The 12745-nt window shown below is 40.4% G+C and overlaps 1 protein-coding gene across 8 annotated transcripts in view; it reads right to left on the bottom strand.

Annotated features, from left to right (window-relative positions):
• The window catches only part of nsmfb (NMDA receptor synaptonuclear signaling and neuronal migration factor b), a 61566-nt gene that overhangs the window by 24997 nt on the left and 23824 nt on the right, over nucleotides 1-12745 (bottom strand). For 3 of the 8 annotated variants that reach the window (XM_032579099.1, XM_032579101.1, XM_032579100.1), the window contains 3 exons: nucleotides 9432-9500; nucleotides 2659-2711; nucleotides 391-480 (listed from right to left, as the gene is read on the bottom strand). In XM_032579099.1, coding sequence (XP_032434990.1) covers nucleotides 391-480; nucleotides 2659-2711; nucleotides 9432-9500 — 212 coding nt within the window. The remainder of the gene's footprint in view (nucleotides 1-390; nucleotides 481-2658; nucleotides 2712-9431; nucleotides 9501-12745) is intronic. The other 5 variants (XM_032579104.1, XM_032579102.1, XM_032579107.1 and 2 more) reach the window with 3 other exon arrangements.

The raw sequence follows: 12745 nt of genomic DNA, 5'->3' as shown, positions 1-12745 counted from the left end.
CAGATACAGACACATTGCATATTGATCTGTTTAGCTAACGTAAGACTGTGTAGCAGACAGGCTTCAAGGTGTAGAAGTTGTATCAGTTCTGCCATTATGTTGTACTTAGCTAACGGGAAGCGTGTGTTTGTGAGACGGCCACGCACGTGACCACATAGAATGGGCATCAGCCAATGAAAAGCGGCTCCTCTGGTAAGGTCCATTGACACTATATAAATAAACTCAACTGAATTGGATAGAATTGAAAGAGTTCAAGGGGCACAAATGATTTTGTACAGCCATACTGCACCACGTGTAAATGAACACTAAAAAACAGAGTGTGTGTACCACGTAGAGTGCATAGCTAAGTACTTCTCGTTAACGGGAGTGACTGAGAGAGCATGGACTCACTGTCTCTGGAGTCATGAATAGACTCTGGCTTGACGGGGGTGGGATCACTCCATGAACGGCTGAAGCTCTTGGCTCGGCGGTCGACGAAGGCTGACAGGATTAGGGGGGAAGAGAGTCACTTACACATGATTATCAGTGATGACTGCAGGCTTACTGGTCCTGCATTCCAAACAACGGGAGCTTCAAATTGATTTAAGAGTTCCTCCTGCCACTATGGGCTCATCCCACCAGCCACCAGTTAGCTGCATTACCACAAGGCTATAGTGGGAGAGAGCCGAGGTATTATTTATTTCTTCACTTTATGCAAAAACTGTTGTATTTTCGTATTCTGAAGACAAAACTACCATCACAAAAGGAGCCTCAATTAATTGATTAAGAAATCTGTGTAAATGTATAATTTATTTTCACTAGATTGTTTTACAAATTTGTTTTAGGCTGACAGACTCAATTTAATTCAGATGAAATTAAAGAAATACTTTAACTGATTCCAAAGTGAAATTATCTTGTTGCCAAAGAGCTGTTGTGGAAAACATTAAAAATCAAAACATTCAAATAAATTATTTATAGATTTATTTGAATTTTTCTCTTACCAGAGTTTTCCCTATTTCCTCATTTGTATCTGATATCTTATAATGATACTGTAGAATGGTTTTGACCTGTTCTCCAATACTCAAAGGGCATTGATTTTCCTTTTTCAATCACTTTAGGAAAATGTAACCTTCTAGGAAAACCACTTCAATTTTCATTTATGCACCTCACATCCATTGAACGTAGTGAGTCAGGTCCGTAGACCCTGTCTGTGACAGTTGGTGTGAAGTAAAACATGGGCAGACCCAAACATTTCACTCTGCCCCTGATTCACACATTTGACTCCGCCCACAATCTAGATTTTAATGTGCCTCCTACTGGCAGAAGTTGAATAGAAATAAATGTTTTGCTCTTTATAAAACTTCAAGCTATCTTAGGAAAACTTTCCAGTGATTAGAAAGGTTTTCCGCTTATTAAGTTACCAAAAAGGAAGAAAATTGTTTAGCACTTCTACTAATGATTTGAACTTGGAAAAAAGCGATAACAGATGTGTTTTCTACAAAATATATGAATGCATCATACAGCAAGGGCTTGGTCAACCTAAATAACAGCATAGATCTACATCAAATCAAGACGTCCCTCAAAGTGCTTAACTTGACACTCCTTTTTAAAGATTTTTTTGGCACAAATGGCCTTTAATTGCAGCATTCAACGGGAAATAGATGAAGACAGTGAGACAGGAGAATACATGCTGCAAAGGTCTTAAGGTCAGGAATTCAACTGAGGGCGGCTGCATAGAGGATTAATAGTCTCTGTTAGCACCCGTTTTTCCTCTACGCCAAGCCCCGTTGGCAGCAAACTTGTCACACACTTTTTTAATGGCAGGACACTTGTATAGGAAATCAAAATAAAAAATACACCACTGGTTATGTAAAAGAAATCAGGGACAGGCAAATGTTTGACTCACTCAGCCCAAACATGCAAGCCGCAGTTAGAGGCTTTTTGAGCAGGTTGTAATGGGTTAGTTTCACGCTAAATTCAAACATAAAGCTTTCTAAATAAGCATTAGTTTTTAAATAGCATAGTGTTCTTGATATGAATACCTCATAGCAACTAAAAAATACACATAAACCAGAGTAAAAGAAAAAACAACAAAAAGACAATATTTAAACTGCTCTGACATGTCTTACATGCTGCCAAATAAAAGGGACTTGAAGTTGGAATACATAAACAATATTAATGACACAAGAGCCACACACAGAAAGACACCAGACCAATCAAGACACTTTAATGTTGTCTGATGCCTAACAGTCATCATTAGGAAGGACTAAGCTCCTAATTACAATACGATCTATCCCAACATGCTGAAGTAAAAGTCATGGCCAGACGTTTTTGCAGTGACACAAATGTTGTGTTGTCCAGACAGAAGCTTCCATATTCTGTCAAAGAACTCTGCAGTGAGCAAACTTCCTTCAACAGTCCAGAAGCGGTTTGGTGAAGATATATGTTTAAGCATGGATGGAGTTGCATATCACAAGCTAAAAAGGTTTTAGCCACAAAACAAAACAACGCTTTTGCCTCTGCCTACGCCTTCAGGCCATGACTGTGCTGTACGATGCAGAAAGCATGAATTAAGTGTGATGAGCATCTGTTCTGACGTTATGGTGTAAATCACAGCGAAAACGGACGCAAACAAACTGACATCAACAGACGTTCTTGCAAGCAGACTCAATGACTTACTTTGGACCTTCACCCTGCGACTGCCAACCATCCTGAGGTGTTTACGGAAATTTCTACAAGTGTAAGAAAAAGAACAAAGGAGAAATGTCACAAATGTGCAGAAGAAACTGAAAATGAGAATATTCTTAAAAACAAGAGGATGAAAAGATTGAGGTAAGAGAGGCTCAGCAGAACTCTTGTTTCTAACATGACCTTCTCTTACTCCCCAGCTGTCCATTTACATGCTAGTACATGTAAAGAAAATAATTATTGTTTGGTGCTTAATATAGCTAATCCACGACATGTGTAAAGGTATAGCCAACACTTTAATTTGGAATAGTTTCTGTTGAGCAGTTGGGAATTCAGCAGACAAAGCAGGGCCTTTTTTCCTCCCCCTTTTGACAGACACAGCAATAAAATTTACAATTCCGAGAGAGCAGAACAGACTTCTTGGCGCCTCTCGGCCAGGTCGGACGGAGATGGGCACGAAGTGGTTAGATAAAAACCAGACATCGGAGCTGTAAAGAAGGGGAGTTTCTGGGAGTTTCTAAGTTTCTAATTGGTCAAAGAACGGAACGCCTTGACTGCATATATTAAATAGGGAAACACCTCTTTCATTAAAAAGTACAGGTCAGCAAGCCAGAGAGAGAGGTTTTTTTCCATCTTTTCCTCCACATTTTGGGCGCCTTTGTCTGTCTTTTGTGTTTCGTGTTGTCTGTTCTCTTGTCTGTATAAAATGTATATCTCTGTACCTCTGCAGCTTTGTTGTCGATTGCTTTGTATGAGATTAAACTCCGTGATCTGTGACGTCAACACGTTTTGTTGTTGTTTCGTTTTAACAGCACGCGGTTGCGGGTCGCTCATGGAGAACGCCGCTCGATCCCGGGCAAAAGGAAAAGAGGAAGGATCCAAAGGTTTTGTCCAAAGCTAGCATTTAATGATCCTCATTTTTTAATATACACCAGTACATATCATGGACAAAGTAAGTCAGGGTGAACTCTAACTACAGCAGAGTAGTCAGAGTATTTCAGATACTTCCAAATGTGCATGGAAAACAGTGATTGTAACACAGTTTCTGGTTTAATGCTATGAACCTCTTGTGAAGAGAAGAGAAGACGTGAGTAGTCTCCACGTGCGTCCAGCGGCGTTAGCCGCTGCTGCCCTAGCTAGTGTGCTAACGTGTGGTTAGTCAGCTGAGGAACCTTCATGGATGAACTCACAGCAAAATAAGCTCAACATAAAGAAACAACATTGCATATCTGAAGCATATTTGTTGTTTTTCATTTATTTCTTTTTTTTATTTAGACACTGATATATGTACTGTTTCGTATATCTTCTTACCCTGCTATGATTTTCTTAGTGAAATAATTTCATTAACGTCTAGAAAATAGAAGCAAATAAACTCTTTTGTGAAGGCAGGTTATTAAAGGAGATGGTCTGTCTTCAGGTGAAACATCTGCTGCTGTGATGAGGTGTGTGACACTTGACGTGGCAGGTCCCAGTCCCACAGCTCGTTATGTTTAATGAGCCCCACCTCTGCACCCTGCTGACTTGAGCTTTTGCAAAACAGGTGTGTTGGTTTTTTGACTTAAAGGGGCAGTGTTATGTAAAATCAACATTTATGAGCTTTATATCATGTTATTCCCTCATTAAAAACGCACGTGGAGTGTTGCCTATATTCGTTCACAGTGATGGCATAATTACTTTGAAAAAGTAACTTTAATTGGATTACCGATTACTCCTTGAAAAAGTAACTTGGTTAGATTACTGATTACTTGATTTGGAAAGTAACTAAGTTACATTAAAATTAACTTTTTAAGTTACTTTTAGCAGTTGCTAACAACAACGCTTCGCCACCTGTGAAAATGACATTGATCTTTGCCAATACTTAATTGCAAGTTATTTTATAATGGTAACATCAACAATGTGTATATAAGGTTGAACTGAAAGGGAAATTGTTTAATGGTCACAACAGTACAAAAAAAACTTTAGTAATTTGTGCACATTATTGTGTGTTCCACTATTGTCTGGAAAACTATAAATAGAGCCCTCCACTCCCCAACCTCCAGGTTGTGCGTTACGGCCCTGCGTTTGGTGTCAAAGCGCAGCGCACAGCGCTCCTCCTGCGGCTCCACAATTCAGATGGCTGCTGCACAGATTTGTGACACTTATCTTATTATTAATAATTACAATGGCGTTTAGTTGCGCAACTTTACGGACACGTTCAGTCATGGTTGTTTTCACGTTTATTGCGCTGTTCAGATTAGTCTCGTTTGCAGTTTGTTGTAGCGCAACGCGAAGGTCGATGTCATATTACCTTGACATTAACAAAGACACAGCAGGACTGCTCATCCGGGAAATGATGGACAGGAGAATGCTGGCGTTTATGTCTGCTTATTTCCTAGCCCAAAAACCGCGGCCCTCAACTCATTAAATTTGCAAGCCCAAAGCCGCTTATAATAATCAGACTTGGCGACCGAAACTCAAATTAGTTCCTGTTTTTCCAGCAACAAAATGCGCGTCTCCCTCCATTGTTTACATTTCTGTCGCTGCTGCTGATGTCGCAACAGAAACGTCGGTCACGCCCCAAGACGCGTAGAGGAAATAAAATTAAATTACAAAAGATAACGCGCAGTAACGCAAAGTGATTTCGATAACTGTAGTCTGACTACTGGATTTGAAATAGCAACGCGTTAGATTACTAGTTACTAAAAAACATTGGTCCGATGTGGACGTGCCGTGGTGGCGTAGTGGTTAGCGCGAGTCCTCGACGCGGCCATGGCGGGTTCGACTCCCGGACCCGACGACATTTGCCACATGTCTTCCCCGTTTCCTGTCAACCTACTATCATATAAGGGACACTAGAACCCACAAATTACCCCCTGGAGGGGTAAAAAAGTAACGCGTTACTGACATCACTGTTCGTTCATGCGTGTTTGAGAAATCATTTAATATCCCATGGCAACCTTTCTGGGGTGCCTAAACGCTTGCGCCTACGAAGCGCTGGCTTTTCCACAAAGCTCTTTCTTGGAGCTTCTGCCCCTCAGAGCCCCCTTCCCTCATAACTCCCTAACTCAGCTCCTTCAAACTAGCGGCAGCAGCAATGACAAACACCGGCTGGAACTGCAAGTCTGTGAGGTCAACATAGGAACTACTTCTCAGTCCAACACTCCAAAGAACAGTAGTAAACGACAAAATGGAGGAGCACTGTTGTGACGGCATGATGAAGGCAAAGTGTCGGAAAGAGCAGGATGCCAAATTTCAAAGCGCCAAATTTCTTTCACAAACAGCATTTATTTATAAAAGGAAATAAGAGAAAGTGACAGTTATTTGATTGTGGTAAAAATGTCACTGCCTGTTTAGATAATACACTATATTCCCTTTTAATAATGCAAAAACACTACCCTAAATGTGTGCAGGTTAAAATGAACATGGGTTTGCCATAACATGTGGAATTTGAAGCCAGCCAGGACTCTCCTCACTACAGAGCTTTAATTTAGGCTGCAAACAAAAAAAATGAAGAGACGTTGAGATGTCAGGGCTGGCTGCAGGGGTCTTGAAGGCAGGTCCTAAAATAGAGAGATGACTCACAGGAGAGGGGATCCATCAGTCTGCTGCAACTGTATTTTCATGCTGAGCGACAACAATGCTTAGCATCACACCTGCCAGCACGGAGGATTCCAAACAATAATCCCAATCCAAATAAATCTGCAGCCACATCTACTTTCTTTCTTATCCAACTGTTGCCTCTCCCACATTATGAAAACTCTGTGACATGTACCTTTTCTCACAATAACCCCTGAATTCTGAGTGACAGCACACACTCAGGAAAAGCAATGAACCTCATACTAAAGTAAAGGCTGCGCTGTGTGTCTCAGGCCTTGGTGGATGTGGAATCTCCAGCCAAACATTGGCAGATTTGTTCCCTCAGAGTGCCAGCCGCAGAGCACAGAGCTGCAGCAACGTGCTGACAGACTGCTGTAGCAGATCGGTGTTTGGTGAGAAACAATGATTAAAACCTGCTGTACCCATTCTTAGCACCTCACAGCATAAATAAGATACAGGACTTTGGCTTCTGTTCACTGAATCATGATTCTGGGGTCGCTAGAGGCACAAGCCAGGAGAACGTCATTATAAACTGTCAGTGAAGAGTTTTAAACCCAGACTGAAACACATTCATGATGTTATGTTCACCAAGGGAAGGCTTTGAGAATAAAACTGTCATGAAGTGCGGTGTAGAGGTGGTGAGGCAGACGCTGTAGACCCAGGATGCGATAAATAAATGATTTAATGATGAATGTCCAGAATAACACAGTCCAACATGGTCCAAAACAACGGGCAGCACGGCCGAGCGGAAGCCAGGGCTCGACGCCGGTAGCAACCATTTACACAACGGACGAGACGACAGACTGGACACACAGACAACAGACTGGACACACAGACAACAGACTAGCAGCCAAATGAGACGAGGACCCGACAAAGACACACAGGTGACATTAAATACACAAGGGGTAATCAGAGAACGAGACACACCTGGGAACTAATCAAGGGGAGACAGGACAACACAAAGACTCAGGACACAGAAACTCAAAATAAATACACAGAAAAACACAGATCACGACAAAAACATCTGAACAATAAATCAATAACAATATATATCATCAAAGACGTGATAAAAATCAATATATAATGCATTTAATAGAGTATTCAACATATCACCTTCCTAAAGTAATGGCCTGAGACATTTTTGGGGGGGGGGCAAATCACTTATGGCACAAAATGACACAGGCTATTACTGTAGGATGGTATAATACATAGAATATTCACTGAACTATTATCCAAAACTACACAGCATTCTGGGAGATGTAGGCAGAGTCTGGGCAGAAGATAAGAGGCCTTATGGAGGTGACCTTAACAATGAAAAGCAGCATCAAATTATTGCACAACTGTGGAGCATTAAGAAAAGAATCAACAGCACTAAAAGGCACAAAACAGGTGTGCCTGTGAGAGAAAATTTAATTCGAAAAGTTTTCCTTTGGGCCTCTTTAACTGTCCTAGTAAAAGCGCCAGCAGCCTTAGGATCTGAAGTGACAGCTTGTCTTTTCTCAGTCTGCGTTCGGTTCCGTGACATTCCTGTCTGACGGCTCCAGGCCTTTCCTTACACCAGGATTCAGGTTCAGCTCCAGGCTGTTTGCGCTTCAAGGGAGCCACTGTATCCGTTTATACTCTGTCTTTGACAACCAAAGTCAAATTCATTATTTTGTTGTACACAATGTTGGCAACTAAAGCTGATTTTGATTTAACAAATATGACAGAACTCCACATACCTCATGAACTCCATTATTTCTTGACATTTAGACCTATGTACCACTTGTTCTTTAAAATGCCCAGATATAAGGCAAGACAGGAAGCATTGTGACAGAAACTTTACTCTGAACACTGACCTTATCTCTTTTCTGAATGGAACCAGTCTCAGTCTCAGATCTTTTAAGCTAAAGGACTTTTTTAAATGACGGTATCCTTTCTTACTGGAAGCCAGACAATGCCTTCTAATGTCTACTTTCTCTTGAGCCTGTTTTTATTCTCAGTCATCTGGGTCATTTCTACTACAACCAGACTTCCACTCAGTTTTTCTGAAGATGTTTTTACACATATCAGGAGTTTTTGACAATTCTGGAGACTCACAGTCGAGCAACTTGAACTGTGATAGGATTGCTTAAAGAGGCAATACATTTTTTATATATATACAGTATATGAGTATATACTGTATATAAGTTGCCATCATGTCGTGACAGTTTGTAATGAGACAGATGATCTGTGAAAAGCTCCACTGCCTTCTCCCAGTTCTCCCAATACTAACTGCAGAAATACACCACTCAGCCAGAAACAACTACTGAGAGAAGGAGGGTTTTCAGGCTCTCAATCACTCCTGTGTCCCTTTCCTCTCTGCTGTGCTACAGCTGATTCACCACAACATAACCTGCCATAAATGCTTAAGCTAGTCAGCATGGTCACCGATGATGGCGAAATGGTTTTCCTGTAACAGTAAGTTGTTTTTCCACTATTAGAACATTGAGCAGCACATACACAAGGTTGACTGAGAGTGCTATGACTTTTCTTCTGGCTCTTATTGGTTGTTTTTGTCGTCAAAAGTGTGTCTTTTGCTCTTGAGGTGTAAATGTACGGCTGACTCTCAGCCTCAAGTTGCTGGATCTTCTGTGTTCTGCCGTGCAATGGTCCATTAGTTGTTTGGGGACCAACTGCACCGAACAACAACTGACTTCTACAAGAACTGCACCTACGCATGACGCAACATGTCATTAGTTTACATCTGACTTGAAATGCTCAAAGGAGGACGTGCATCCAGGTGGTTAAGACTTCAGCTCCCAACTCCAAGTTACTCAGAGATGAGCCTCCAGAACTGACAAAGACTCCTAGGTAGGTGACGAAACATCTTCAGAAAAACTGACTGAGAGACCAGTTGCCTTTGCTTTAAACCTGTTGCAGTACTTTCTCTTACATTGCTGTGACGTGCATTGTCCCGATATTTTGTTGAAAATCATAAACCCCAAACCTTTCTGGCCGTAGCAAACTATCAACATCCTGGACCTTGGAGTCCATTTCTATTACTGCCTAGTGTAAATCATTACCATCTTATCCGTTCAATTGTTATTCTTCTCCTCGTCGACGGTGCTTGAAGCTAACTCAACAGGGTATTAAGTTGTTGTAACATAGGGGGACTTTCACAGGTACGGTACAGCACCAGACAGGACAGGACAGCCGAGACACAGTACCTCTCCATCACGGTGGCTGTCTCCTGCTCTCTTTTCTGTCTCTTTCGCTCAGCAATGCCACGAAAAGCCCTGCCAGGACGTCAAAGGGTTAAGATGGTTCGTTGGGGAAACCAAGTTAGATTTTTTTGTAGCTACCCTTGAGAATTTTTGTCTGAACCCAAACTGACCCAAGGGGTTAGAGTGTTTATAGAAATCATCTGCTTTACCACAGAGAATCTTTAACCGATATACCTACGATACATTTTTGGTTCTTAAGCTGGTGCATGTTTTTGATCGATCTGGCTGAAATACAGTCACAGAAATGTAAAAACGTGACCCTTTGAGTCCAGTTGGGTTCGGGCATGAAGAGCTACCGAGGTGGGATGGGAAAGCAGAAAATGTGTTTAGTGGGAGAGGTTCGAAGTCGGTAAGGGTTTGGTTAACTTTTCACAAGAGTTGAGCAAAAGAGGAATGTTTCATCACCACGGATACTCTCTTGTACAGACCATAGACTAACCACAGACACGCAGGGACCACAATGCACCACGGGAATCTACAAGAAGAGACAGTGAAGGAAAAACTACGGAAGCTGCACATCCTTCCTACTGGCTGTTCAGATTCATTCGCTCTGTATGAAACACTTCATGTCTGGTAATAATTACCCACCACAGGTGTTGACTTATCAAATATTCCTTTGTAATAAATCACCTTTTTTCTGAGCTCAATTTTAATGACCATTATTTCATATTATTTAAAGCATTGGACAATAACGGCTCACGGCAGCCATCGGGGGAATGGGCTGTGACAGCCTGCGTTAGAAAAACACCCGTGTCCTACGGGCCTGGTTCAGACTGACTGACAGACAGACAGACAGCTGATGAGAAATGAAAAGAAAAATAAAGTCACATAGCTCTATATGCCACCTATTATCTGTAATCCTCCATAGCTCCGCCTGTTCATTGCTGTTACATCACTTTTCTTTCGCACATGAACTCATTCCCTGTTCCCTCCTCCACCCGCCAAAACCAGACACTTGGAATGTAAAACGTTCTAATGCAGACTGATTAAACATTTGGCTGGAGATCCTCCATCCTAAAGGCTGGAAGCTGCTACTTTTTTTTTATTTGCAGCTAAACTCTGCAGTAAAACTGTTGGTGAGTTTTCTGAAACGTTTTTAACTTAAACCTAGACGGTAAGCTACATGTTTGGCAGTGATAAGTCATATTGTATCAGGCATGAAAGACAAGAAGGAACGTGTTAGCCAACATTACATCATATAAAGATAAAAAATTATAATCAAAAAAAGAATTAAGTTCTACGGTGTGAAGTGTAGAGCTGAAATGATTTATCTTAATCAGTTATTGAAACAATGGTCGATTAATAATTAACTCGATTATAAAGACTCAAAAAAGGCCATTTGCTGAAAGAACAACATAGTTAGAGAAGTAATGAAGCCCAAGTTACAAAAAATATATACATTTGGTATTTAACAGAAAAACATCCTTATTTGTCTGTAATTATATTCTACCCAGAACGCCTCAGGTTAGTTTTAGCCTGTTTCAAAATCCATCAAAAAATTCTTACACTAATCAAATTATACATCAGTTAATCCAAAAAATAATCAGCACATCAGCCCTAAACTGTATAGATGTTCAGTCTGAGCTTTTCACATGTTGATGTTAGAAGGATTTATTTATTTTTTTTAAGCTGCAGTCGCATCTTTTCCTATCAAGGGTTCTCTAAAGGAATGTGGCTGCTTTTAGGGAAATAAAATGTTTTCTTAGTTAAAGTAGGAATTGAATATAAATCATTTGTTTATTCGTATCTTTTTGTGTAATTCTAATATTGGATTAAAAAGTGGTTTAATGAAAAATCAGCAGAATGTGACAATTATTTTTAGCCGATAAATAGATTAATCATCAGAATAATTGATGGAATAGTTGAATACTGCTAGTTGAAGCCCTGCTGAAGTGCTAACCAAGTAAAATCTTTTTTATGACAGTCACTGAAGACACTAGCCTCCAACATACAGTATATTACTGTATTAAAAATACTTTGTTTCACAAGTGCAATATTCTAATCTTAAATATCATGGTTTTATTTTTTTATTTTTGAACTTTTTTATTCAGATTTTCCAGTGCATGTCACATCTCACACATCTTACAGGTTACATGTAGAAATTCACATGTTATGTTCTAAAAAAGGGTTTTGTTTGTCCAAGGTTTTAAAGAAAAGACAAGAAAAAACAATAGTAATAGTAAAAATAAATAAATAAAAAATAAAAATACAAAGAGGAATCTCCCATTCATTAATCGTAATTTCCATCAGTTGTGGTTTGAAATGAATGTTTGAATTGAGGACCATTTTTCTATAAAGATATCACTTTTCATCTGAAGTTTTGCCATAATTTGTTCCATATGATAAACCTCCCTCCATTGGGAAATCGTTGGGGGCTGAGGCTTCAGCCATGAGACCGTAATCATTTTCTTTGCGAGGACAAGTAAGATCTTATCATGGTTTTATTTTAAGTAGAAAATAATTCTAAATAACAGAAATAAAGTCTGGAAAATATCAGTGTGTATGGAACCAATATAAAATGCTTCACTTGGTGTTGGAGTTACTGAAATAAATAATCTTTCAATAATATTCTAATTTAACAAATGGGTTTGTGATCAGTAACCCACAGGTGAAACTGTTAGAGTCATTGTTTTTAGATTAGTCATTCCCAGAGGCTAAAGTCTGTCAGCCTGAAATCTGCTCACAACGGTGATGTTTTTCCTCCAACCTTCATCCAGTTGTGAGCTGGTGCTGCTCAGCATCACTGATGCAGCTGCATTGTTCTGCTTACAACAATGCAAAGTCAAATAAATGAGAGCGACGTTTTTTTCTAACCATTTTCGGTATCGCTCCAATTCTTTCGTTTTTGTTTCCAAATGTTTAATCCAAGGAAACATCGCCCGGTCAGATTCAGCGAAAGCAGATGAAGAGATTTGATTATCAAGTTGATTTTTTTTTAATGATGACTGGATAAGCTAATGGGGTTAGCTAAACTAGTTCATGATCTGTAAGCTTAGTGACACTTGCTGTCAAACATGTCTGCATTGTGACTCGTGCCTGGCTACAGTCAGGCTCTGCTGGGTGCAGCTGAATGCTCAGGGCTTCTCCCATCACTCCCACTGCACTGCACCTTCCCTGCACTGCAGCCGATCCCGATTACTGAATCTATGACATCACGGGCTCAGTCCTGCAGACGCTAACGGTTGTGGGGGTTGAGGACACAGCAGACAGCATAGCACAAAAACCACAAGAGGAAAAAAGGGTTCAAGACGTTAACC

This window comes from Xiphophorus hellerii, chromosome 12 (assembly GCF_003331165.1).
Source record: "Xiphophorus hellerii strain 12219 chromosome 12, Xiphophorus_hellerii-4.1, whole genome shotgun sequence".
NCBI lineage: Eukaryota > Metazoa > Chordata > Actinopteri > Cyprinodontiformes > Poeciliidae > Xiphophorus > Xiphophorus hellerii.
The sequence above is the reverse complement of the archived record's forward strand: the minus strand, read 5'-3'. Positions and strand labels throughout refer to the sequence as shown.